Raw genomic sequence first — 26,755 nt, forward strand, 5'->3', positions numbered from 1 at the left:
GGCTGGGCTTGGGAGGACGTCGTACACAGACTGTATGAGGAACTTTATGCGCAGAGGTTCAGCTCTCCAGAGCTCTGCCCAAGTGAGTTTGCGAGGTTCCGTGTGCTCCCATCTTGTCCACGCGCCTTGCTTGGACAAGCTGACCATCTTGCTGCAGCGCTCTTCCTCCACCTCTGCATGAATCTCGTCCTGGATCAGTTGGCGCTTCTCCTTGCCGCGGGCCCGGTCATAGCGAGGTTTGGGAAAGCTACCAAGGCCTGCCCTCCCCATCGCCACGGTACCCACCAAGGTTTTGTGCCTCAGCCGTGCCTCCGCTCTGCTTACGGCTTCTTGTGCCTGCCACTTCCTGCCATGATTCCTGCCGAGGCCACCTTGCCATCTGCAGAGTCCCTGTACATCATCACCTCTCTGGAGCGAGTGACCTTGAACTCCTCTGCTAGTCCACTGAAAGGGAGGTGCAGCTTGGTGGAATGGCCATACAGGGCAATGCTGCTCAAGGACCGAGGGAGACCCAGCCATCTCCTGAGAAATTGGCTGATGGTCTTCTCTAGTGCCTCTACCGTTGTCATTGGTACCTCATAGACTAACAGGGGCCAGAGAATTCTAGGTAGGACTCCATGCTGGTACATCCAGGCCTTGAACTTTCCTGGGAGACCAGATTTGTCAATGGCTGTGAGCCACGACGTCAGATCGCTCTTGGTCTGCTGCAAAGCCGCTGCATCCTTCAGGGAGCTGTCAAAGATTTTGCCCAGGCTCTTGACAGGTCTTTCAGTCACTGTTGGAATCTTGGTCCCTCCTAAAGTAAAGCGGAAATGATCGGCCGCTTTACCTTTTTCCAGGACCAGGGACCTGGACTTCCCTGGCTTGAAGCTTATCCTTGCCCATGCGATGAGCCGTTCAAGCCCCTGAAGGAGCCATCTGCACCCAGGAACAGATGTGGTCATCACTGTCAAGTCATCCATAAAAGCCCTTATGGGGGGTTGTCGGGTCCCAGATTTTGACTTTGGCCCTCTGCATTCAACCTCCGCAGACTTGACAATCATGTTCATGGCCAAGGAGAAAAGTGACACCGAGATTGTACTGTTACTTTACAGATTCTAATTCTCAATACAAAATATTAAATTAAAATATTATAATATACATTGGAAATTGTTTGGTCTATGTAAATCATAAATAAGACATAGAGTGTGTTTTTTACCTACTGTCTGATACCTTTTTGTAATGATTTGGCACTTTAAATAAAATTGAATTGAATTGATCAAAATTAGAGAATAAAGTATTTATTCTTGGTTTATTCTGAAATACTGTTTTTTTTTTATCGTCCATAATTTGATAGAATATCCGCTGTGGCTATAACACTGCTGTCCTAACATGACTTCAACAAAAACCTAAATTTTGTGAAAAAAAAAGCAGTGAACAAAATTCCCAGTTATTTGTGTTAATCTGGCACCTGGTGACAGTTGACTTCATTGTAATTATCTGGCAGCTCTCCTGGTTACTTTGCAAGACGGCGAGCTGCTCTAAGGTGACTGAAACCCTGAGACAGCAGGTTGTCCAGATGAAGGCCAAAGGGATGACCCTCTCAGCCATCAGAGAGAGGTTGGGTGTATTGAAACTGGGAATATTGAAACTTTATAATGACATGGAATCATTTAAGTCCGTCAAAATGGCCAGTTGTCCACGTCAAGCAAGTGCACAAGAGGACAGGATTATAAGAAGACTCTCAATGGGAATTCAGTTCAACACTGTAGCTGGAGTTGGTTTCCAGTTCAGTGCTGAACAGGACAAGGGTCTGTCTCTGCACACAGTGTCTTGCTGTTTAAGACTTTTTCAACTGAAAGCCCACTCTGCAGTGACCAAATCTCTCATCAGCAGAAAGAATAAAAAGGCTAGACTTGCCTTTGCTGAGGAGCATGTTGTATGGACAGAGGAGAACTGGTCCAGAGTGACTTCAGTGATGAGAGTACGTTCAGTTTATTTGGGTCGGAAGGGAAACATTATGTTTGGCGTAGGACTGGGGAAAGACTGAACCCAAAGTGTGTAAAGAAGTCAGTTCCATTTGGAGGAGGAAGTTTTCTGCAGCAGGAGTTGGGCCTCTTGTTCAGCTACATGGCAGGGTGAATGGAAATGTTTATGTGAACCTTCTTCAGCAACATGCAATACGTCCACTGCAATTGTCTCACAATCAGCTACAATTTTCATGCAATGCCCCCTGTGACACTGCAAAACAGGTGAAGCAGAGTCCAGATCTACACCCCATAGAGAATCTCTGGAAAGCCCTTGGCAACAAACTAATGTCTAAGAAACCAACTACAGTTACTGAACTGAGGAAGAGACTGAAGAAGAATGGACCAAGATCAAACCAGAGCCGTGTGAGAAACTAGTGATGTCCTGTGGGCGCAGATGTGCTGAAGTCATTCAAAGCTGTGGCCTCTACACTTCAGATTCATTTTTGTTATTTTTACTATTCCTATAGCTCAATGTTGTGCGCACACCAAACGCAAATGGCGCAAATACAATCGTTTCAGATGCTTGTATCGTGTTGCTTGCTCAAATTTGTCACATTTTTGAGCATCGCTTCAATCGCATTTATCGTATGTATCCACAGGAACAGACTGGTTTCCCCCAAGGACTGCAACAATAGTGGCTTTGGTGAGCCCCTGAATGTCTCAGGAGAACTTTGATTGTGTTTACCGCAATCTCAACGCTGATTGGCTGTTGCGCCTGAAAGGTTCAATATTTTATTTTTTTATTTTTTTTCACATCAGACTCTCTAGACGCTTCATTCGTGCTGCGTCTTGTCGCGCCAAATGCACCATTTGCGCCACCCCTGCCTGAATCGCGTGTCATCGTGCCATTTACATCGATTTTTAATGTAGAGTTGTCGCTCAGTTCGTGTCTATCTAAGTTTGATGTGAACGCCCCATTAGAAAACATTGTTGAAATCTTCTCTTCTGACACAATTGTTGCTGTTCTCTAATTTTGCTCACTGTCTTTTTCACTAAATAAAGGTTTTTGTTGAAGAGCCTTGGTTATTTAAAAGAAAAACCTACTAGTACAGCAGTGGTATAGCCACAGCAAATATTCTTTCAAATTCTGAAGAATAAAAAATATAGGAATGAGGGGAGTACTGGCACTTATTTTTTCAGGCAGCGTAAAGATTGAGAGATGGAGACGTGGAGAGACAAATGACTGTGAAAATGGATCGGACTATTACTGATGCGGTGGCAGTATGAAAATATTTTTCCTAAAAATAGATAGCATATTAAAATAGGACATTTTACACTGCCAAGAGTTTATACATTTTGTGTGGATTCAAATGGTTTGTGTGTGTCTGTCCTCGCTGCACTTTAGAGATTGAGATTGATGGCGCGTTAATTGCCCATCAGTGTGAATAAAAGGATATGGATGCTTTTAGGCGTCAGATTTAGAGGACATTGTACCCCTAAAGCGCCTGGCAGGACTAATGTTAAGAAGCACATAATTTCTCTGGTATCAGAGGATTTTTGACATCAATGACATGTTTATTATTAAATAAATATCTGTTGAGCAGCAAAGATAGGGACACAGGTCATTACTACATGTTTGTCCCATTACAATTACATGCAAGGCAGATGGACTGTGTAATGTAATGTCGTCTTGTATTGGTAAATTTATGTTTAAATATAATTTTTTTAAGTACTTCCTTTTTCTTGCAGTATTCAAATGATTACTGACGGTAAAACGCATACCTTATTCGATTGTGGAAGCAGCATTGATACAGTCGAATTTGAATTGATACACTGAATTGACCTGATAGAATCAATTTATGGAGAAAACGATGTTAACAGGGCTTATGACGAATTCCTAAGAATATTCTCTTCATTATATGAATCACACTGTCCAGTAAGAAAATGTAACAGGAGAACTTCATATGATCATTGTCCATGGATAATAAAAGGGCTGCAAAATGCTTTTAAAAAGAAAAATAAACTTTGCAAAGATTTCATAAAACTGAAAACCAAAGAAGCTGAATGCAAGTACAAAAAATATATTTTAAGACAAAGCAAAAAAGATTATTATAAAATTAGATTAGATGAAAACAAAGATAATATTAAAGGAATATGGAAGGTACTAAATAATATTATAAGAAATGGGTTTGGACATAATAATCTGCCTAACTATTTCATTGATAAGGGTGTTGAAAATCATGACATGGCTAACGTGGCTAACAGTTTTAATGAATTCTTTGTAAATGTAGGACCAGACCTTGCAAAGAAAATCAGTGACGCAGGTAAACATGATGAACATAGGTTTGAGAGAAATCCCTGTTCATTGTTTCTTAAAGCAGTGACTGAAAATGAAATTGTCATTATAGTAAATGCATGCACAAACAATCACTCAACTGACTTTAATGATGTCAATATGACCTTGGTAAAAAAAAGTAATTCAGGGTATTTCCAAACCATTAACCTACATATCTAACTTATCATTTCAAATTAGTTCATTCCCAAACAATATGAAAATAGCTAAAGTATTACCTCTATATAAGACTGGAAACAAGCACCATTTCACAAATTATAGACCTGTGTCATTGCTACCGTAGTTTTCCAAAATACTTGAAAAATTATTTAATAGCAGATTGGACACATTCTTAGAAAAACACAAAATACCTGCAGATAGTCAGTACGGATTTAGGACTAATAGATCAACATCATTGGCAAAAATTGAGGCAATGGAAGAAATAACAAATGCAATAGATCACAAGAAATTCGCTGTTGGCATATTCATTGATTTAAAAAAGGCATTCGACACAATCAATCACAACATACTGCTCAATAAATTGGAAAGATATGGTAGATAAGGGGAATAGTACTTCAGTGGGTGACAAGTTACTTAAGTGGGAGACAGCAATTTGTGAGCCTGGGTGACTGTTTCATCTTGTTTGGACATTGTTTGTGGGGTTCCCTAGGGGTCAGTGCTGGGTCCCAAATTTTTTCTTTTGTATATCAATGATATATGTTATGTTTCTAAGATATTGCACTTTGTATTGTTTGCAGATGACACAAATATTTTTTGTTCAGGGGATGATTTACAAAAACTACAGGAGGAGATCAATATAGAATTGAATAAACTTAAAATCTGGTTTGACAGAAATAGGTTATCACTGGACCTCAGTAAGACAAAAATGATGATGTTTGAAAATTGTAGAACAAATAAACAGGTAATATTAAAAATAGAGGGAACTGTAATTGAAAGAGTACATTAAATAAAATTCCTGGGGGTAACCATAGATGATAAAATTAGTTGGAAAGCACATATTAAACATGTCCAAAGTTTCAAGAAGCATCGCAAAAATAAATAAAGCAAAAAAGGTTTTAGATTACAAATCCCTCCACACTCTGTACTGTATCTTATTAGTCTCACCGTATTTGCAATACTGTGCTGAGATTTGGGGTAACAATTACAAGACCTCACTACAGCCACTAACCATCATTCAAAAAAGAGCCATACGTGTCATTCATAACGCCGACTACTGGGAACACACAAACTCATTATTCCTGCAATCACGCCTACTCAAATTTACAGATATGTTCAATTATCAAACAGCTCAAATTATATTTAAAGCTAAAGGTAATTTATTACCTACAAACATACATAAATTATTCAGCATATATGAAGGGGGTTACCATTTGAGAGGGACAATTCATTTCAATATTCCACTAGTGCGTACGATCAGGAAAGGTTTTTGTGTTTCAGTCAGCGGGGTGAGGTTTTGGAACAGATTTCAGAAAGAATTAAAGGAATGTCCAAACATAAAACAGTTTAAACTGAGGTATAAAGATGTGATCTTTACAAGGTACAGGAATGAAGTTACTCAGGACCACTAAATGGTAAAATGGGCACAAGGGTGTGATGGGGTGTACTGTAAAGTATGGGGGTGGATATTTTGTCTCTATATCTTTCTGTGTGTATCTGAATCACGTATTCATTTTTTGGTAAACACACGTACAGCTATATGTGTTACTTTATTGTGCGTTGAGGATTTCTTTTTTCTTAGATAGATAGATAGATAGATATATAGATAGATAGATAGATAGATAGATAGATAGATAGATAGATAGATAGATAGATAGATAGATAGATAGATAACTTTATTTATCCCCGAGTGGAAATTAGGTCATCGTAGCAGCGGGACAGAGCAATCAGAAGTACTAAAAATAAGATAAAATATAAAATACAAAATATGAACAACAATAAAATAAAAGTACAGTATCGCAGATAAAACACTATATTACAATGTGCTATGTGGATTTTAATGTGCAAGTGAGATAAAGGTGCATGTCAGTGATAGGTCACTTTGAGTAGTGTGAGTTTATTCCCTGAGCGTCGCTCAGTGTTGTTGTGCAGCGTTGTAATGTCTGATGGCAGCAGGTAGGAATGATTTCCTGTGCCGTTCCTTAAGGCAGCGGGGTTGAATGAGTCAACTGCTGAAGCTGCTCTGATGTTTGTCCAGGGTTTTATGGAGGGGATGAGAGACATTGTCCATGATCACCAGCAGTTTTGACAGCATCCTGTGCTCCACAACCTCCTCCAGGGTGACAAGCTTAGAGCCAACAACAGACCCTGCCTTCTTTATGAGTTTATTCAGTGTGTACGCGTCTTTTGCTTTGATGCCCGCACCCCAGGACACCACAGCGAAGAAGATGGTGCTCGCGACAACAGACTGATAAAACATCTGAACATCTGGTTGCAGACGTTGAAGGACCTGAGCCTCCTCAGGAAGTAAAGCCGGCTCAGGCCCTTCTTGTAGACTGCCTGTGTGTTTGTGGTCCACTCCAGTTTGTTGTCCAGCACCACAACCAGGTACTTGTAAGAGTCCACAATGTTGATGTCCGTCCCACCAACTCAGACTGGAGAGGGCAGGGGCTTGTTCCTCCTAAAGTCCACCACCATCTCTTTCGTCTTTGCCACGTTCAGCTGCAGGTGGTTCTCCTCACACCACTTGACAAAATTGCAGACCAGGTCCCTGTACTCATCCTCCCTTCCACCCTCTACACGCCCCACAATGGTCGTGTCATCGTGAGAATTTCTGAAGATGACACGACTCGGTGCGGTACTTAAAATCTGCGGTGTAGGTGGTGAAGAGGAAGGGCGACAGCACAGTTCCCTGGGGGGCGCCGATGTTACTGATCAGGCGGTCAGACACACAGTTTCGTAATCTCACATACTGCGGCCTGCACGTCAGATAGTCATTTACCCATGTGACGAGAGGAGAATCCACCTGCATGTTCTCCTGCATGTTTGGCCTTCCGCAGCTTGGGCTGGATTGTGTTAAAGGCGCTGGAGAAGTCGAAGAACATGACGCGGACAGCGGTGTTGGGTCTATCCAGGGAGGAGTAGGCTTCCTGCAGCAGGTAGATGAGTGCATCATCAACCCCAACAAGGGGCTGGAGGTGGTGGAACCTGGTGTCTGCTGCGGGGGTTGGGGTGGGGTTGTGGGGCTGGTGTAGAGCTGTGGGGGGGTTGTGACAAGAGGTAGTTGCTCGGAGGAGCAGCAGGGGGGCTGCTGGGGGAGCTAGGGTCAAACCTGTTGAAAAACAGGTTAAACTCGTCCGCACGTTGTTCATTTCCCTCTGCTGTTCCTCCTCCTCTCCTCTGGAAGCCGGTGATCTCACTCATCCCCCTCCATACATCCCTGGTGTTATTGTTCTCCAGTTTGGATTCCAGTTTTCTCCTGTAGTTTTCCTTACTCTCCCTGATGCTGTGTTTAAGTTCTCTCTGAACACGCTTTAGCTCTGCACCGTCCCCTGACCTGAAGGCCCTCCTTTTCTCGTTAAGTAGGGCCTTCAGGTCGCTGGTAACCCATGGTTTGTTATTTGGGTAGCAGCGGACCTCTCTACTGGGGATGGTGTTGTCTATGCAGAACCCAATGTAATCAGAGACTCAATCAGTGATGCCATCAATGTCCTCGCCGTGTGGTTTGTAGAGTGCATCCCAGTCAGTGGCTTCTAGAGCACCCTGCAGTGGCTCCATGGCCTCAGGAGACCATTTCCTCACAGTTCTTACTGTCACTGGTTGCTGATGAACCACAGGTTTGTATGATGGGGAGAGCAGGACAAAGTTGTGGTCTGACCTTCCCAGGGGAGGGAGGGCAGTGGAGCTGTATGCCTCTTTAACGTTTGCATACAGCAGATCTATGGTTTTATTCTCCCTTGTTGTGCATTTGACAAACTGGTGAAACGTTGGGAGAGTGGATGAGAGAGAGACGTGGTTGAAGTCACCTGTGATGATGACGAATGCTCCGGGGTGTTTCGTCTGTAGTGCCGCGGTCGCGAAAAAGCTAACTAAGAGATATCCAAACTGTAGGATAAACATCTTGATGTGTGGACAGTGTTTGGACAGCGTGTATCCACAGCGCGGGGTACAGATAATAAATGAAGAAATACGCTAAAAACACGATAAAAACCTAGTAAAAAGTTCAAAGTACCGGGAGCTGCTAAGATAGGCTGCTAATAGCACGGCGCCATCTTGAGAAGCACTCAGCAAAGCGTTTTCTATTTTATTTTTTTATATAAGAGATCTGTTGGGTTAGGAAGCTCATTTCTATTTTTGTTGTAAGTTTTAAAGAAGGATAATGGGTGGGAGTTTATAAGTTTAACTTCTTCTCACTCCTTTTTTGAATATTTATTTCATGATGAATGCTATTACTGTTGCAGATATGTATGTGCATATATGTGTATGTACACATATGTATGTATTATTTTTTGGAGAAATATTCGAAATAAATGCAACAAAACAAAAAAAAAAAAAAAAAAAATTAGCATTCTGCATGTATGCACATCACCACACAGTCACTTTGTTACAAAATGAAATACACTCATCCATAAACACTAGTTTGTTAAAAGACAGAATAAAGTCTTAGTGAAAGATTAATACAGCATTTCAGAATGTTTGTAAGCTTCGACTGACCTGAAGGGAAAGCAGATATTCCCTTAACATTTTTTTCTCGTTTGAATAACACTTCTGCCTACTTTATTTTGCCCAGTCTCACAGACGTATCACGTTGTAGACGTGATACGTCTGTGAGTGATCATTTAATGATGGTTTGACAGCTGTTATTGTGCATTTTCCTGTCAAAGGTATATAATAAGCTTTCTGAGACAAATACAGCTTTGAAATGAACTATTAGTTATTACACTTCTTGTTGAGACATCTTACTGCAACAATATATGTAGTTTTGTTTCCAAATGGCAGGCTCTTGGGTGTTTTAAGAACAGAGGACACATGAGAGGAAAACACTCCCTTTGACAGCACATCTTTTGTGAAAATATATGTTTCTACATTTCATGAATTCACATGAATGCATCTTGTCACAGTGCTAACACAGCATTTTTCATATTTTGATACTGGTAAATTGTACTGGGCTCAAGAGCTATTTGTATTATGGATAATTAAAATTATTTGATATGTTACAGTGACAGTAGATCCAATGGAACAATAAATATTTAAGTAGCCAGTATAGTTTAGCCAAAATGTCAATATCTAATGTTACATCACAGTTGGAGCCTATCTATATAAATCATAGATTTATTTATTGATTTTTTTTTTACTCCAGAGAGGAAATTTACTTCAACAGTGTGCATTATGCATGCCTCCGCTGTACAGATAAATGTATAGAGTAAGGCTGTTCTCATTCATATTTATGCATTTAACATGAAAAGTAATGCACAGTCATTTGGGTGTATTACACATATTTATGTTGTGGGTATTCAACGTTTTAAAAGTAGGGGACGTAGTATAGGATGGCAAAACACAAGAGTTTTAGCTGGGTGAGAGGTGTTCGCTTCTGGTAGCAGTTCATGTCCCGGACGTACTTAGCCAGGCCACAACACTTTTTTCTAATCCTTACCAAGTGAGTTTAATGCCTAACCATAATGTCACCTTTTGTAGGCTAAAACCGGTCAAGTAACGATAGTTTTGGTGCCTTGACCTAAAGCAACTGTTCCGGTCCACGTCCCGTCCGTCACTGGCCCATGGTCACCCTCTTGCGACTTCCGTTTATCGTTTCGTAAGACATCATAGACAGTTTTGTGCAAAACTTTTTATATTTTTGAACCTGTTCATGACAAAACGTTGATACAGTACAAATTCTCCACCATCACGTACATGCAGACAAAAACACTAATGCATAGTGAAATATTGGGATTAGCTAGCTATGGTATTCAGAACTGTTATGGCAGAGGGGACAACCCTTGTACTTTTGATCCATCTGTGTGTCCTATATATGTGAACAGATGGGAGTAGATTGGGAAATGGGTTAAGGGGTGTCCAGGGTCATGTGCTATGGTCAGTGCCATGTGAGTGGTGGCTATGATTGACATCTGAGGGGTTGGAGGTTTGGAGCCCAATGTTTGGGAAGCAGCGAGTGTAATACAAGATAAATGGCTTATCCATTAGGCGCATACATTCATAAAGAACCCTGTTATATACTGAACATCTGTTTAACAGGTCAACCTACTATAAGTAAAATAAGCAAAAGAAAATCCAAATAAACCATTTTAATGAATGAAACAAATGACTTGCAAAATAAATTCCATAAGTTTTGTTAAATGCTTTGTAATATAATCAGTTTATAGTCAGTCCATGTTTTAATCAGTTAATGCAATATATCCACACTGATAGAAGGTTTTGGTCTCATAGATAGTATTAATGTAGTGAGCACAGTAGGTAACATAGTTATAACATGGATATAAATATAACATGAATGCCAGTTCATCTTCAAAATAATGACCACTTGTCCGTCATCTTTATGATGTGGTACTTAAACCACTCACATCAAAACAAACCTGTGACGCTGATGAGAGCAATGCAGGGAAAAGCCAAAAAGAACAGGTGACATCGTTTCCACCAACCAAAGCCTTCGGAGCCGTTCTCTGGTGTTCTTTTAAAGGAGAAATATTCTCTAGATTGGACAACACGGATGAAACAGCAGCATCCGTGTTGACGCCTGCTTCCTCGATGCGAGCCGACATTGTGTGAATCACAACAGTTGCTTCTCTGCTACGTCACACCTATAAAACCCCACCCGGCGGTCCTGATTGGCCATTTTTTGCAGACTTTGAAGTCCCTCTGCTATGGAGCAAGGCGGAATGAAAGTCATCTGGCGAGAGTCAGGTAACCAAATGCTGACGCTGGACATAAATTGCTAGTTGCATCGTCTAATAGGATACTGAGCTAAACTGACAGGACAGAGCTGGAACATTATGGAATTATTCAAAGCACAGTTATTTAACAGGTGAAAACAGACTCTTTGTTTATGATAAGAAATCCTCCCAAAGTGGTGTGATAGGCAAGAGAAGTGGTTTAACTTTTGTGAGTTTGATTTAAAGTTGAATTTTCACAAGAATACTGACTTGCAGGAATGTGTGACAATTGCAAAAAAACAATTAAACAGCAGAAAACTGGCTGCACTCAACCCTATGGGATTGGTGCCATCACAGCAGCTCTGCAGCAGTACAGTAATTGTAAGATCCTCATGGGACACGGGCATGGATGTTGTGCCCAGTCCATTCGGCAACGCATTAGTCACAGGGGCGATGCTACATGCAGAGGAGAGGATAAGGGAGAGGAGAAACTAAGAGAAAACATGGCTTCCAGCTAATGTTAGTTAAGGAAGCCCGTACATCTTGACGTTAATGTATTTGCGTATGAGTTGACATTGTGTCTGTCTGCCAGAAGTTCTGTCAAAAAATTATATTAATACCCAGTTTTAAGCCACATTTGTATGTTGCCATTAAGATCCTGGTTGTTTTACTTAGCTATCCTAATCAAGTTAGGCTTTGTTTTTAGACTGGTGGCTAGGCAGTGCAGAGTATGGCTGGAAATGTGCCCCCCTCCTGCATCAACTTCAGGCACCCTCCCTCAAATCTTGGAGGCACCATCTCAGATCTTGAGTTTCTGCTGGTGTGACTCAATTGTTGTTTTGTGGAACTCCCAAGGATGCTTAACATACTGTTTCACTGCTGTGAAAATATTGGATATGGTCCAGTACATCCCTGCAATTATTGAGCTCCAGCCACCCACACAGTCTTCGTCCACATAGATACAAATGACATCAGGTATAAACAATCAAATTCCAACATTATATTGAAGTCCATGCCACAACTGTTGAAACTGTAAAAGGAAGTGATGTGTAAGATCCATTCAGTCCATCTGAACTCTGAGAGAAGGGTGTGAAGGTTTTGCTGACTCTTCAGTTTTAATCAGTGACTCAGGGACTTTGTTTTGCCGCCAGTTCCAGCTTTATTGATCACTTTGATGTATTTTGGAATAGGAAAGACTAACAAAAAGGACACAGGTGAAAATGTGCTCCAGCTCTAGGGTTGTTTTTAACTCAAAAGATTTGGGTTACGACATATAAATAGGTAAATCATCTGCATACATCGATACCTATTTAAAACAAGTGTTTCATCATTTGTGAAAATAGTGTATAACAATGGCACAAGACAACTCCCCCTGGGGCACTCCCAAGCTAACTGCTGTAACATCCAAGTAGCTACCCTCATAAAAGACTCATAAAAAGTTGTTTGTTAAATAGCTCTTCATCCATAATATTGCTGAGAGAAACCATAGCATTCAAGTCTGTCTTGTCCTTTAAATCACTTTTAAAAAAACACTTTTTTAGAATTGCTATTTGTCGAGTTTATTAAAGTTTTATGACATATAAGTCTGTTTTATTATGTGTTTATTTTCTCTTCTTAGTTTGTTTCATCCTCTTTGTGCTTTAAATATGTCCTGTTCATATTGTAAAGCATTTGTAACTTTCTTATGAAATGTGCTTCATATAAATACATTTTATAATAATAATAATAATAATAATTATAACTAATATAATAATAATAATAATAATAATAACTATTATTATTATTATTATTCAAGCATCCGTACAACTATCTTGCCTTGTCATTAAGGTGTCACCTCCTGGACTGATCACATCCACTGTCTCAGCACAAGCTGTTGTACTATATCAATGCTGCCAATTATGTGGCTCTGTCTATGTAAAAGAAAAGGGTTGTTTATCACCTTGAAGATAGAGATTTTCATTTTGGTTATTTTTGAGCTGGTTTAAAAGACTATTTGTGAACACGTTTTGTTGCTGACCAAGGGTCTCCAGCAGCAGAAGCAGCTTTATTTGTAAGTACAATGATATGCCTTTTCTCTCCAGAAAGTCACATCTGTGACTGTGATCACTATTCTTCTGCTCTATTTCTACATTTTGTGTAGGAAATGCTCCAAACACTGCACGTATATATTAAAAATGGAAAGAAGGAACAAAATGACATAGTGTGCAATCTGGGGAAAGTGTTACCTGTGTAGGTGCAGGAGGAAGGGGTGGTAAGAGGATTGCCTGGACCCAGCTGCCTCCTATGAGACCACACAGTGCCAGAGGATATAGTCACAATGGCCTCCATATTATAGCAGTGTTTTCACTCCGGGGGGAAGCAGTGGAAGGAGAGTGAAGGTGGTCCAAGAAGGTCATCAAAAAAGATAAAGATGATGGCAGATGCAACTAAACTTTAGTGTGCCCTTCAACACCCAGACTGATGCCTCAGGCAGAGGTATTGTTGGGACGTGACGGCAAGGTGACGGCGAATAGAAAAGGACAATAGTCAGTGTCAGCAGGAAACCAGTCCTGAGGGAGACACCCTGCTCGACGGGGCAGCTGGAGTGTCTAGCCATCAAATGGACCATAGACTGTTTCAAGTATCGTCTGCTGGGTACAGAATTCAACTTAGAGAATGACCACAGGGCTCTGAAATGGTTAGAAAACCATGAAACTCTAGAATTACCTGCTGGCTGCTGTCAGCACAGACACACTGCTTCACATCAAGTGTGCTCAAGTGTCTTTCCGGGCAAGTGAGTTCCTGTCCCACATGCCTTTAAAAACCCACTCCAGCGCGCGCACGCACGCACACACACACACACACACACACACACGCACGCACACACGCACACACTCGCACACACACACACACACACACACACACACACACACATACACACACACACCTATTGTCAGCAGTGGGCAGACACACACACACTCTGTTAAAATAAAATCGCCCTAAAATTGGTGGACAATTTCATATTCCTTAGATGTATCTGTCTGTTCCTTTGTTTGAGGATGCTGCTGTTCCATATTGATGCTGAGAATTACATGGTGTGATTAATGGACTACAGAGAGGGGTAGCCTTCCTTCCCAGACTCTATGTTTTCAGAGTTAAAGCAGGTCATCCTCCATTGGGATGATCGTGGTTCGATCCCCGACTCTGCATTTTAAAGTGTCCTTGGGCAAGACATGAATCTCATATTGCTCCAGATGCCGTGCATGCGTGTGCAAATGTAGTTTGAATGATTAGATTAGATGATGGGCAGGTAGTCTCTGCAATCCGTGTGAATGGCTGAATGTGACAAGAAATGTAAGTTCAGTAAATACAGTAACTATAAGTCCATTTGCCATAAACAGGTCTCCAATGCGTTATCTGCCCAGAAAAGAACATTAGAACACACAGAATAATTTTAAGTGTAATGATGTAGAATTTATACTTTAATCCTTGATATACATTATTCTAAAAGTGATAGTAGGCTGACTTTGTAATTGTACTGGTGACGATGTTTAAGTCCAGGTCTAAGTCCATGACTACACCTAAGTTTCTGGCCTAGTCTGGGGTTTTAAGCATTATTTTTGCATTATGGTAATCCATCTGAGAATTGTTGAGATCCGTCAGAAAATTGCAAAATTGTTGGTTGGTCCACAGAGCATAAAATACATACTAAATCTATGCCACAATATAACTAGAAACAGACTTTAAATATTGCATTTAAAAATTGGGGAATTCTTTTAAGCAACTGTACTCTTCTTGATTACTTGCTGTGAGTGTTTGGCTGCATTTACCTCGGAATAAGAAATCAGTTATATCAACACGTCCCACCTGCTGTAGCTTGTGTTTTATTGTGTGCATTGTCTGTGTCTGAAAACATAATGTTCCATAAGGTTTGCTTGAATCATTACATTTAAACATTTTCTAAAAAAGGAACTGTTGCTTGCTTTCTGTCATAGTGCCAAGTAATTTCCTGCAGTCTTTAGTATTTTCTATTGCACTGCTTGTAATTGGAGTACAGTAATCTTTCTAAAAAAAGCTGCATATACTGGCGCTGAGGCAGTAGAGCTCCTTAAGCTAATAGCTAAGATTGCTGAGGTGCTCCACCGAATGCTTTTAGACGCTCATTTGTGCCGGCTGCCAGCCGGCACTTTAATGGCTCTCTTATTAGTCATTCAGTCATGCTGTACTGACACTGATGTTGTGCTGGAATTATGGCCATCGCTGCAGATCACTGATGTGGGTGTTGATGATGATGGTGATTGTTTTTATATTCATTCATCCAGAGTAATATGTGATGATAATGACTTCTCTCGATTCATTCATCTGGGTAATTTAGACTGACATTTATATTATCATGCTTAGATTGTAACCATATCTGGTCATTATGTTATACTTTCTGTTAATGTCTACCTTTTGTAGTACTCTGTAGTGTATTCTGGCTGCGCACTGATCAAGTTTCTGCCTTTTCCTGAAATGGCTGTTTTAATGCTGAAACATTACACATACACAAACACACACACACACACACACACACACACACACACACACACACACACACACACACACACACACACACACACACACACACACACACACAAATAAAGTTTCAGGCTGTCTGAATTCGTTTTGAAAGTTTATAATAGGACACAAGAAACAGTTGTCTAATAACAACTAATTTGTTTTTTAGCAGCTGATTTGTGACCCCAGCAAAATATTGAATAGAATACTGGAGAGAATATTGAAATGTGGTATCATATTACTTTTTGAAGCATCTGTTGGTGTTTGACCAGACAGATTCCAAAATACCACCACTTTGAGTTTGTTTGAATAAACTTTGAGGTGAAACATGTTTGATCCCCCAAATGATTTACTAGTCTGAATTTAAGATGACATTATTATTATTATTATTATTATTATTATTATTATTATTATTATTATTATGGACTGTGATCTATGTAAACTATTTGCTGTTTGCCACCCAGTCACACCTAACACCCCATTGCTCCCAATACATTCCTCCCTCCTTTAAAACGGTTTGCTCCATTTGTTGGTCTAAGAGTAAATAGACGTATACAGGACAGAGTGAGGTACAAACAAACAATAATTATTCAATTTAATATTTCTATAGAATCTTAAGATAAGTGGATATCAACATTATTAAATACTGAATTTAACTTAAAGGTTAAGGATGAAGGTTTTTTATTATGAAAACATAGTATATACTATCTGTTTATTACACAAATTAATTTATTGGTATTTACACATGACCAGTCTCTATTTTATAAAGTCTTCTCAGAAGTCTTCTATAAGTCTTTTGTGGCCAGATGTATTTGATCACTTGCAGCCCCTACCAGCAGGTTAAGGAAGTGAGGAGTCAGCAGTCAATGATGGTATGAAAGAGTCATTAAAATATATATATATATATATATATATATATATTTTTTTTTTTTTTTTTTTTTTTTTAATGAATAGGTTTAGAATAAAATAAACAACCAGGACAGGTCATTGAGCAAACAGATATGCATAAAAATAGGCTGAAAGGTCGAGTAGTATGCAAGATTAGCTGTTGACAGAAACACACACATGCACGGACACAACCAAATGCATGGTCATGATCATGATCATAATCAAATACAACACTTAGCTTAGGCTCTGCTGCCTGGTAAAGTCCAGTCTTCCAGTAAATCTTGGCGATGCAATGTAAACATAAGCTTTTAGGCTATGGCTGCAACTATATGTTTTAAAATAGTCATATAAAGCCTTGGCAGCTTTGGGATTAACTTTAACCAAAGGTTTCATTTTGTGCACATGCATATGAATGCATGTTGATGTGTTATATTTTCCGAGCTGCAGTTTATAGTGTTTATTAAGCGTTATAAATAGTTGAATTTCACAATAATTTTTTGCCAGTCACAAAGTCACAAAACAAGCAAGCAAGATACAGACCTGGGGTCCGTTTCACAAAGCAGGTTCAAAAAACTCTGAGTCTAACCCTGAACTCTGAGTTGATCTACTCTGAGATAGGAAACTCTGAGTTTTCGGTTCCAGAACAGCAGATTTGCGTTAGTTTGATCAACTCAGAGTAGTTTGACCTGAAGTTAAGCGCGTGCACCACAAGTAAAAAAAGACAGCATCAATGGAGCCCTGATTCGACGAGTCACCATAGCAACAGGGAAGCGGAGCGCTACGCAACTACTGGAATTGGAAATATTAATTCGCTCATGCGGGAGTTTGAGCATGTTTTTCACCGAAAGTGTAACACCGCTGCAGCAGCAAAAGAGAGGGAGACGGCGTGGGAGAACATTACTGCTCGGGTCAGTGCGTAAGTTTAAATGAAGTGGCTGTGGCTGTTTTATATGTTGTATAAAAAACTCCCATTTGCAAAAAACGCAGCGCAACACACAATATCTGCTGGGATATGAGAGCATAACTGGTTGTTAATGTTGGAAATGTAAGGACGAATGAGATGGACTGTGACACGAAACGGTGTTGTGCCGTATTCAGACCCCCTGCCGTGAAATGCACCCCCTCGCATTATAGGTGATATTCTGGATCAGAAGGCTGTTGTTTCCACCTATAGGAGTAGTTTATATACAGGTAACCACATTAAAAACACACACTTTTGAACCTATGAATTGCAAGAAAAGCTGGGATTATATGTAGGAAACGCTAAGTCAAATACATTCAACTTGCTCAAAAGATCCATTTCATTCATTTTGTAATTATGGCTGCAGTATATTAAGGACGTCTATGCGCGGTCTGATAATCATCTCCCGACGAATATTTAATTCTCTGCGCAGCAATGCTGCACCTTCATCCACGGGATCGTTATCAAAAGGACACGCCATGGTAGTGAAATAGTTGCCACCGAATATAACTTCTAATGTCGGCCTACTGAATGATTTTTGCAATGATTTTCTAAAAAAAAACAGACGGAACTATACTACGCCAAAACTCGCCCGCTGACTGAATGAATGAGGAAATCAAACACCGTGGTTGGCTGAAAGAGGGCGGAGACAGAGAGAAACTCAAGGTTTTCTGAGAAAAACCTGGTCCCGACCAGGTTAGTTTCAGAGAGCATGTTACCATGGTAACTGACCGAGAGGTTAAGTTACCTCTCTTTGTGAAACAGGCTAGAGTTACCCCTCTGTCTCTGGTTTGAGTTACCTCCCTTTGTGAAACGGAAAACTCAGCGTTTCCCTCATTTCAGGGTTAACAGACTCAGAGTTTTCACTAAACCTGCTTTGTGAAACGGGCCCCAGCTTAGGAAGACACACAGACTAAGGAAAGATTCACATCAACCTACTGTTAATGTTATTTGCTGACATTAAAGCAAAGAGGAGAGAACAGGAGAGAACACATTTACCTGATTGCTGCTCCTGCATTTCACTCTCTCTCTCTTTTCCCATCAGTTCCTGTGACTAGAAGGTTAGTTGTGCTTCATGCTCTCATCAAAGTTGTAAACACTGACACTCACGGACACTGACGAGGCGAGGCCCTTGTTTAATTTGCAGAGCCCTAGGCAACTTGCATAGTGAGCGTATAGGGCTGCCCAGCTCTGTATTATTCCATCAACTTAGACAGAGTTTCAATTTAAGGGGTTTGAGGCATTGTAAAATAAAGAAACGATAATGCAATATACTGTATATGAAATCTAGAAAGTAATTCTACAGTGTACTACAGAGTCAATGAGGTAATTATATTATAATTTGACAGTAAACTTTCTTCCACCCTTGGCCATCATTAAAGCAGTCACACAGTACAAGCTACTAACTCAACAACATTTTGTCACCCACAGTCTGCCTAATGTAGTTATTCATGATGAGAATGTTCAATTACCTGTGCTAGCAGTTCCCCTGGTTACATGCAACAAGCTGATTATCCCGAGCCGGCAACCTTTTCAGTGAATCCCCAGCCAGCTGCAACAGTGTGTGCAGCTGAGGATTTGGAAAACATAATGGTATTATGCTAATGTAGAGATATTGCTGGATTGACATTCCTACTGATTTGGATTAGTGCCCCTATCCATTTTCCCACCCACACAGCAATAGTTTAAGGTCTCTCTGTCACCAGAACATGCTTTTAAAATTGTTGGTACCAGGAGTAATTTGTGCTTTTACTCAAGTAGGCTTGTTTCGATGCAATTAGTTTATTTTGTGTGTGTGTGTGTGTGTGTGTGTGTGTGTGTGTGTGTGTGTAATGAGTGCATGCCCTAAGCTGTCTGCCCTCTGGAGACATTGAACAAATTCAGAGACAGACTGCAACGAGGGTCTGTTGGTTTGAATTACTTTCTTTAATTAAGATCTTTGGCAGAAAATCACAAGAAATCATCTGTTAGGTTAACATGTTATAATATAAACTGATGAGGTAGCTAACAGTTCATATGTTATCAAAATAACTTTGATTCCACTGGTGTCTGCAAATTCATTACTTTATCCAAAATGTCTTATTTGATCAGCAAGTTACATTAATGTTGTAGTTCTCTATATAACGGGTGACTGTTTTTTTTTTCAACATCACCAGTACACAATACCATTGAATAGCAGAGTCATAAAGTACCAATCCATTTTGTTTACATGTAATTTGATTATCACTTAGCCTGTTTAAAACAGTTGTATAACGTCTTCTGCATCAGTGTCTATCTTTAAGACCAGTAAATCAACATGGCCACAAGTGGATAATCATAGTTCAAAAAATTAGCCTTAATTTGTCATCAGTTATGCAGGTGTTAGGTGATAAACCAAAGTATTGATAAAAGTGAAACTCACCAGTGGTGGTAGAGAAAATGGTAAAGGATGAGTCCATAGGCTTCATCCTTTGGGATGTACAGTACTGTCAAAAAGTTTTAGGCAGGTTGAAAAAAATTCTGTAAACTAAGAAAGCATTCAAAAACTGAAGTGTTCATAGTTTATTTTCATCAATTATCAAAATGCAGTGGCTGAACAGAAGAGAAATCTAAATCAAATCAATATTTGGTGTGACCACCCTTTGCCTTCAAAACAGCATCAATTCTTCTTGTCTCACTTGCACACAGTTTTTGAAGGAACTTGGCTTGCAGGTTGTTCCAAACATCTATCATCATCAGTACTAATCACTGATCTTCTGTGGATGTAGGCTTCCTCAAATCCTTTTGTCTCTGCATGTGATCCCAGACAGACTGGATGATATTCTTAATGACATTGGCTGTATGTTTGGGCTCTTTTTCCTGCTGCAGAATACATTTGGGGCCAATCAAAAACCTGCCTGATGGTGTTGCATGATGAATAAGTATCTGCCTGTATTTCTCATCATTGAGGCCACCATTAATCCTGACCAAATCTCCAACTCCATTTGCAGAAATGCAGCCCCAAACTTTCAAGTAATCTCCACCATGCTTCACAGTTTCCTGCAGACACTCATTATTGTACCGCTCTCCTGCCCTTTTGCATAAAACTGCCTTCTGCTACAGTCAAATATTTCAAATTTGGACTCATCAGTCCAGAGACCCTGCTGCCATTTTTCTGTACCCCAGTTCCTATGTTTTCGTGCATAGTTGAGTCTCTTGACCTTGTTTCCACGTCGGAGGTTTGGCTTTTTGGCTGCAACCCTTCCATGAAGACCACTTCTGTCCAGACTCCTTAGGACAGTAGATGGGTGGACCTGGGTCCCACTGGTTTCTGACAGTTCTGAGCTGATGGTACTGCTGGACATCTTCACATTTTGAAGGGAAATAAGCTTGCTGTGTCTTTCATCTGCTGCACTAAGTTCCGATCACTGCAACTACGATCCTCAATGTTGCCCGTTTCTTTGTTCTTCTTCAAAAGAGCTTGAACAGCACATCTTGAAAACCCAGTCTGCTTTGAAATCTGTGTTTGGAGAGACTTTGCTGATGCAGTAGAACTACCTTGTGTCTTGTTGTTGAGCTCAGTCTTGCTAAGGGGTCCGTTTCACAAAGCAGTTTCAAAAAACTCTGAGTTTAACCCTGAACTCTGAGTTGATCTACTCTGAGATAGGAAACTCTGAGTTTTCGGTTCCAGAACAGCAGATTTGCGTTAGGTTGATCAACTCAGAGTAGTTTGACCTGGAGTTAAGCGCGTGCACCACGAGTAAAAAAAGACAGCATCAATGGAGCCCTGAATCGACGAGTCACCATGGCAACGGGAAAGCGAAGGGCTACGCTACAACTGGAATTGGAAATATTAATTCGCTCATACGGTGAGTTTGAGCAGGTTTACACCGCTGCAGCAGCAAAAGAGAGGGAGACGGTGCAGGAGAACATTGCTGCTCTGGTCAGTGCATAAGTTTAAATGTAGTCCTGTTGCAATCACAATAATATCACAGGGGAAACTGCTTGAGTGGGAGCCTATTAGTTTATTTCATTTAAGTGCATTCCCACGGGGGAGAAGCGCACTTGGCAGCAGCTTAAGATGAAACATAAAAACATTGTTCAAACAGTTAAAACCTCAGCACTGTCTCATGGTGACGCCTCATTTTGAGCATGTTTTACATTGTAAAGTAAATATTACCGTAAGTGGCTGTTTTATATGTTGCAAAAAAAACTCCCATTTGCAAAAAACGCAGCGCAACACACAATATCTGCTGTGATATAAGAGCATTACTGGTTGTTAATGTTGGAAATGTAAGGAGGGATGAGATGGACTGTGACATGAAACGGTGTTTCTCTGTCGTGAAATGCACCCCCTCGCATTATAGGTGATATTCTGGATCAAAAGGCTGTTGTTTCCACCTATAGGAGTAGTTTATATAACGGTAACCCAATTAAAAGCACACACTTTTGAACCTATGAATTGCAAGAAAAGCTGGGATTATATTTAGGAAACGCTGAGTCAAATACATTCAACTTGCTCAAAAGATCCATTTCATTCATTTTGTAATTATGGTTGCAGTATATTAAAGATGTCTATGCGCGGTCTGATAATCATCTCCAGACGAATATTTAATTCTCTGCGCAGTAATACGTCACCTTCATCCACGGGATCGTTATCAAAAGGACATGCCATGGTAGTGAAATAGTCACCACTTAATATAACTTCTATATAGGCCTACTGACTGATTTTCATACGTTGTATAAAAAAAACTCCCTTTTGCAAAAAAACGCAGCGCAACACAGAATATCTGCTCTGATATGAAACGGTACCCAGACGGGACTATACTACGCCAAAACTTGCATGCTGACTGAATGAATGAGGAAATGAAACACCGTGTGTGGCTGAAAGAGGGCGGAGACAGAGAGAAACTCAAGGTTTTCTGAGAAAAACCTGGTCGGGACCAGGTTAGTTTCAGAGAGCATGTTACCATGGTAACTGACCGAGAGTTTAAGTTACCCCTCTTTGTGAAACAGGCTAGAGTTACCCCTCTTTCTCTGGTTTGAGTTACCTCCCTTTGTGAAACGGAAAACTCAGTTTCCCTCATTTCAGGGTTAACAGACTCAGAGTTTTCACTAAACCTGCTTTGTGAAACAGGCCCATGGTCTATGACCTGTGACAACAAACTGTCTTCCACAATCTCACCTTCGTACCAGAGTTTGGCTGTTCCTCAGACAGTTTGAAGCTTCCTACACAGCTGTTTGTGTTTCATTAAATGACTGTTTCAGCCTACAGGTGAAATTGATGTTTATTAGCACCTGTTTGGTATAATTGGTTGATCATACACCTGACCCAGTGTACCCAGAAGAATTAATACTGATTTGAAGGCAAAGGGCAGTAACACCAAATATTCATTTGATTTAGATTTTTCTTTTGTTCGCTCACTTTGTATTTTGTAAATTGATAAAAAATAAACAATTATCATTTATAATATTTTGAAAGCGTTCTTAGTTTACATCATTTTTTTTCACACTTGCCTAAATCTTTTGCATAGCACTGTATGTACCAAGATCTATGGCAATTCATCCAATAGTTGAGATTTTTCAGTTACCGACTATCTGGTATTGACATGTGGCTAGTGTAGCTTAAAAACAGACTGAAGTAATGAAGTAATTACATCATGCACTGCACTACATATCCAATGTACTGCTAAGCAGGCTAAACAAACCACTTATGTAATGGCTGGTCTTGTCAACCAGCCTGTTCTCATTCCCAAGCAAAAGCCCTTGGTCTTAGTCACTGCTGTTGCTGCTGTAATGCAATTCAATATCTACAACAGAGATATGCATTTAAGAGGTGGAGATTCTATCAAGGTCAGTACAGTATGCATTTCTAATGCATTTCTTCCTGTGTCTTTCCTTCTCCACAGGCACTCATAAATTTGTGACGGAGGGGGAACATCTGGAGCTGACAGCCGTCACCAAAGAGCAGTCAGGATCGTATGAATGCATTGCTTCTAATGACATTTCAAGCCCTGATGTGAGGACAGTGCAAGTCACAGTCAACTGTAAGAGCCCAAACTATCACATTCATGGTAGAAACATATAAGGGGACACAATGATGAGGACAGATATAGGGACCTTTCAATTATTTTCAATTGTTATCACGAGAAAACAACATTGTTTCCTTTTATTAATCAGAGTTGCCTACTTTATATGGAAAGTGCCCTTTGATTTGACTCTATGAACAAATTTGAATTAAATTGAATTGAATTGGTGTATTGGAGGGTTTACTCACGTATATTGGGTATATCCTCCTCGTTTTCTGGCAGTTTACAGTTAACCCACCACTCATCATCACTCATCTTCAACCGCTAAAGTTAGTGAAATATGTGAAACTATTTATACTATATATGTTTCACAGATTAGGAGCTGCTTTTAGCACACAATTATTTGTTGACTTGGCATTTGCACCTATCTCTCAACCATCAGCTATGGTTATTGTAGTCTGATAATATCAAGGCTTCTTCCATAGATACCTGCTAATTGTTAACGAGCTGCCAGACATGTAAAAGGCTGACAATTAGCTACACATGTATGCACATATGAAGCAGCCAAAACACCAAGCAATGTAGTTATGTTCTGTATATTATTCCATTAAAAAACTTATTTCACTTTATTTTATAGATCCTCCCTTCATTTCTAAAGCGAGGAGTACGGGTACTGCGGTTGGACAAAAAGGAGTCCTGCAATGTGAAGCCTCTGCCGTCCCGAGGGCAGATTTTGAGTGGTACAAAGAAGACCGCAGGCAAGTTCTTCCAAACTCTGTGATTTCTACTGGCTTGGAATTGTATGGAGTTAGTACACACAGCCATTGTGCTGCAGAGTGTGGACTTACTTTAGTTTAAATAAACCAGACTACTTCGTCTTTGTTGATAAGTGATTACTTTTTACACACATCCTTGTTTAAAACCTGGGCTTTCTTTTAAAGTTACAAGTTATGCATCTTCTCTCAATTGGCATATACAGTATATCATAAAAATCACATTATGAAAATGAATAAGCCCTCACCCTAAAAAAAAGATAAAATAAGTCAAATTATTTGCAAAGCAGGGCACATGGACACCAAAGGCAACTATTATTATTTCTATTGGATACTGAATGCTGAATATATTGGATATTATAGTATAATATATTTCCAAGAGAAGGCATGAGACTGGGACAATGTTTATGATCAGGCCAGAGCTGGTAAGCTGATGTAAACACAGGCTATGTTGCACTGTTAAATGGTCCCTGACAGTGACAGCAGAAATGCTCATCAGTCTCTACAAGACAAAATCATTTCTCAAGAACAAAAATATAGAGGATGCTGATAAATGCCTGGCATTTGCAAACATGAAAAAATCCAATGAAATGGGAGATGCAATGTGTGAATCAGAAGGAAAGTTGTTGTGTACAGAAGGGTGAAGTGCACAAATACATACAGTCACTTCAATAAGGCAGTACACTGCATTTATAGTTATAGCTTGCATTGTAAGTTTACTTATAATTGTATGCAACTCTAAATTTTAAGTAGAGAATTATTTTTATTAATTATTTAACCAGGAAAGGCCTCATTGAGATGCCTTTTTGTTTTGCTGAATGTGAGGCTTAAAAGAGAGAGAATTATCAATCAAGAATCCTAGGTATGTATATGAAGATACGGACTCAATCGCATTGCTCTGACATGTAATACTAAATGGAAGGTTTACTGGATTGTGAACATTTGTAAAAAGGACTAAGCAAACAGATGCATGGCCTCTCTCATCAGTAACAGCACAAAGTCTTTACAACTGCTCTGCTCTTTGTTACAGGCTCTTCAATGGACTAAATGGGGTTAAGATAGAGAATCATGGTAAACAGTCGATGCTCGTCTTTTTCAATGTCTCGGAAGAAGACTATGGAAACTACACTTGTGTTGCTGTGAACACCATGGGAATCACTAATGCTAGCATAATCCTTTATGGTAAGAATATAAGTACTGATTTTATATTAAAAAAGCAAACTGATGTGAATGAAAGTGTTTTAATTTGTTATGATTAATTGTTTATTTGTGGATCTATCTATCCATCCATCCATCCATTCCTTTTTTAAATTATTATAATTTATTTTCACGTGGACTATTTTTATTGGTTACTTTTTTTGTATGCTGGCTTCTGCGCACATACATAAAATCCTGACATGAAGGTCACCCACATTATGTAATTTGCAACTTTACCTTTTCATTTTCACCATTCACTAGTTTCCATGGTAATTGCAGCACAGATGTAAAGTCCTTATTTGGCTGAGTTGATGTTCCACATCCACATGAACATCTGAATACCAGTTAACAAAGCAAAGCTCTAGTTTCAGCATTGATTTGAACTTCAAGGTGTGTTCATCCTTATGATGGACTATTGTGTTTTTTCCTGCAGGTCCTGGTGCGATGCATGATGTGAATGGGGCCGCTGTGTTGCCCCGTTTCTCTGTATGCCTGCTGCTGACAGTAACCTCCTTCTACCTGCTGAAGTTCTGATGTGAAACGTGACGTCGACCTTTAAGCTTCTCTCAGCATTGAGCATCAAGAACAGGCTATTAGTCCTTTAAGAAGAATGGAAATTTAAGAGTGCCAGCGGTTCACCCTTAGTTTTCTTTCTTTTTCTTTCCGGCTTTGCATCAGAGTCTGTTCTCTGTTGGCTCGCCAAGAGTAAGAGACATCAGTCCGGGGAAAGGAAAAAAATTGAATCATGCACTAATTTGATGATGGTAAAACTACAGAGTTTGTGTCTCCCCAGACCTTTTTGTATGTGAAAAGGGAAAAAGAAAAAAATACATGTAACTGTTGATAGTTGACTGTTTATTGCCCAATACTGAAGTGTACATTCAGATTATTATTATTGTGTCATGTCCTGTTCAATATCTGTACAATACCATTAATTTTTTTTAAGTAAATGACAAAAAAGGAAAAAATGCAATGTGATTGTGGAATTTTACTGTATTTTTACAGTTGTATGCAAAGCAGAGTAACAGATCCTTCGTGATAAACAGTTCAGAATAATAAATAGTACACCATGATTTCTCAGGCAAAGTCCTACAGCATAGTGCATCATTTTTTATTTCTATTCTAGTGTGTGTAAAAAATGTACAAATGTGTACAGACAAACACTGCACTGTTGTTTTTCAAAACGCGTACACTTACGAGATGGCATTTTTGAAACACCTAATCACAGTGTCATAGCAGCTTCGCGGCATATTCACACTGGCTACTGAACATCTGAAATAAGATTAT

At 39.8% G+C, this 26,755-nt stretch overlaps 1 protein-coding gene across 1 annotated transcript in view; it reads left to right on the plus strand.

Moving 5' to 3' along the window:
- Positions 1-26,196, plus strand: part of opcml (opioid binding protein/cell adhesion molecule-like) — a gene marked incomplete at its 5' end in the record, with an annotated part of 280,443 nt that extends 254,247 nt beyond the window's left edge. The window contains 4 exons of the mRNA XM_083926783.1: positions 23,379-23,516; positions 24,136-24,256; positions 25,302-25,453; positions 25,902-26,196. Of these exons, the coding sequence (XP_083782909.1) occupies positions 23,379-23,516; positions 24,136-24,256; positions 25,302-25,453; positions 25,902-26,002 (512 nt within the window). The 3' untranslated portion in view covers positions 26,003-26,196. The remainder of the gene's footprint in view (positions 1-23,378; positions 23,517-24,135; positions 24,257-25,301; positions 25,454-25,901) is intronic.
- Between the last annotated feature and the right edge of the window lie 559 nt (positions 26,197-26,755).

The sequence above is a fragment of the Echiichthys vipera genome, assembly GCF_963691815.1.
Source record: "Echiichthys vipera genome assembly, chromosome: 14".
In the NCBI taxonomy this organism is placed as follows: Eukaryota; Metazoa; Chordata; class Actinopteri; order Perciformes; family Trachinidae; genus Echiichthys; species Echiichthys vipera.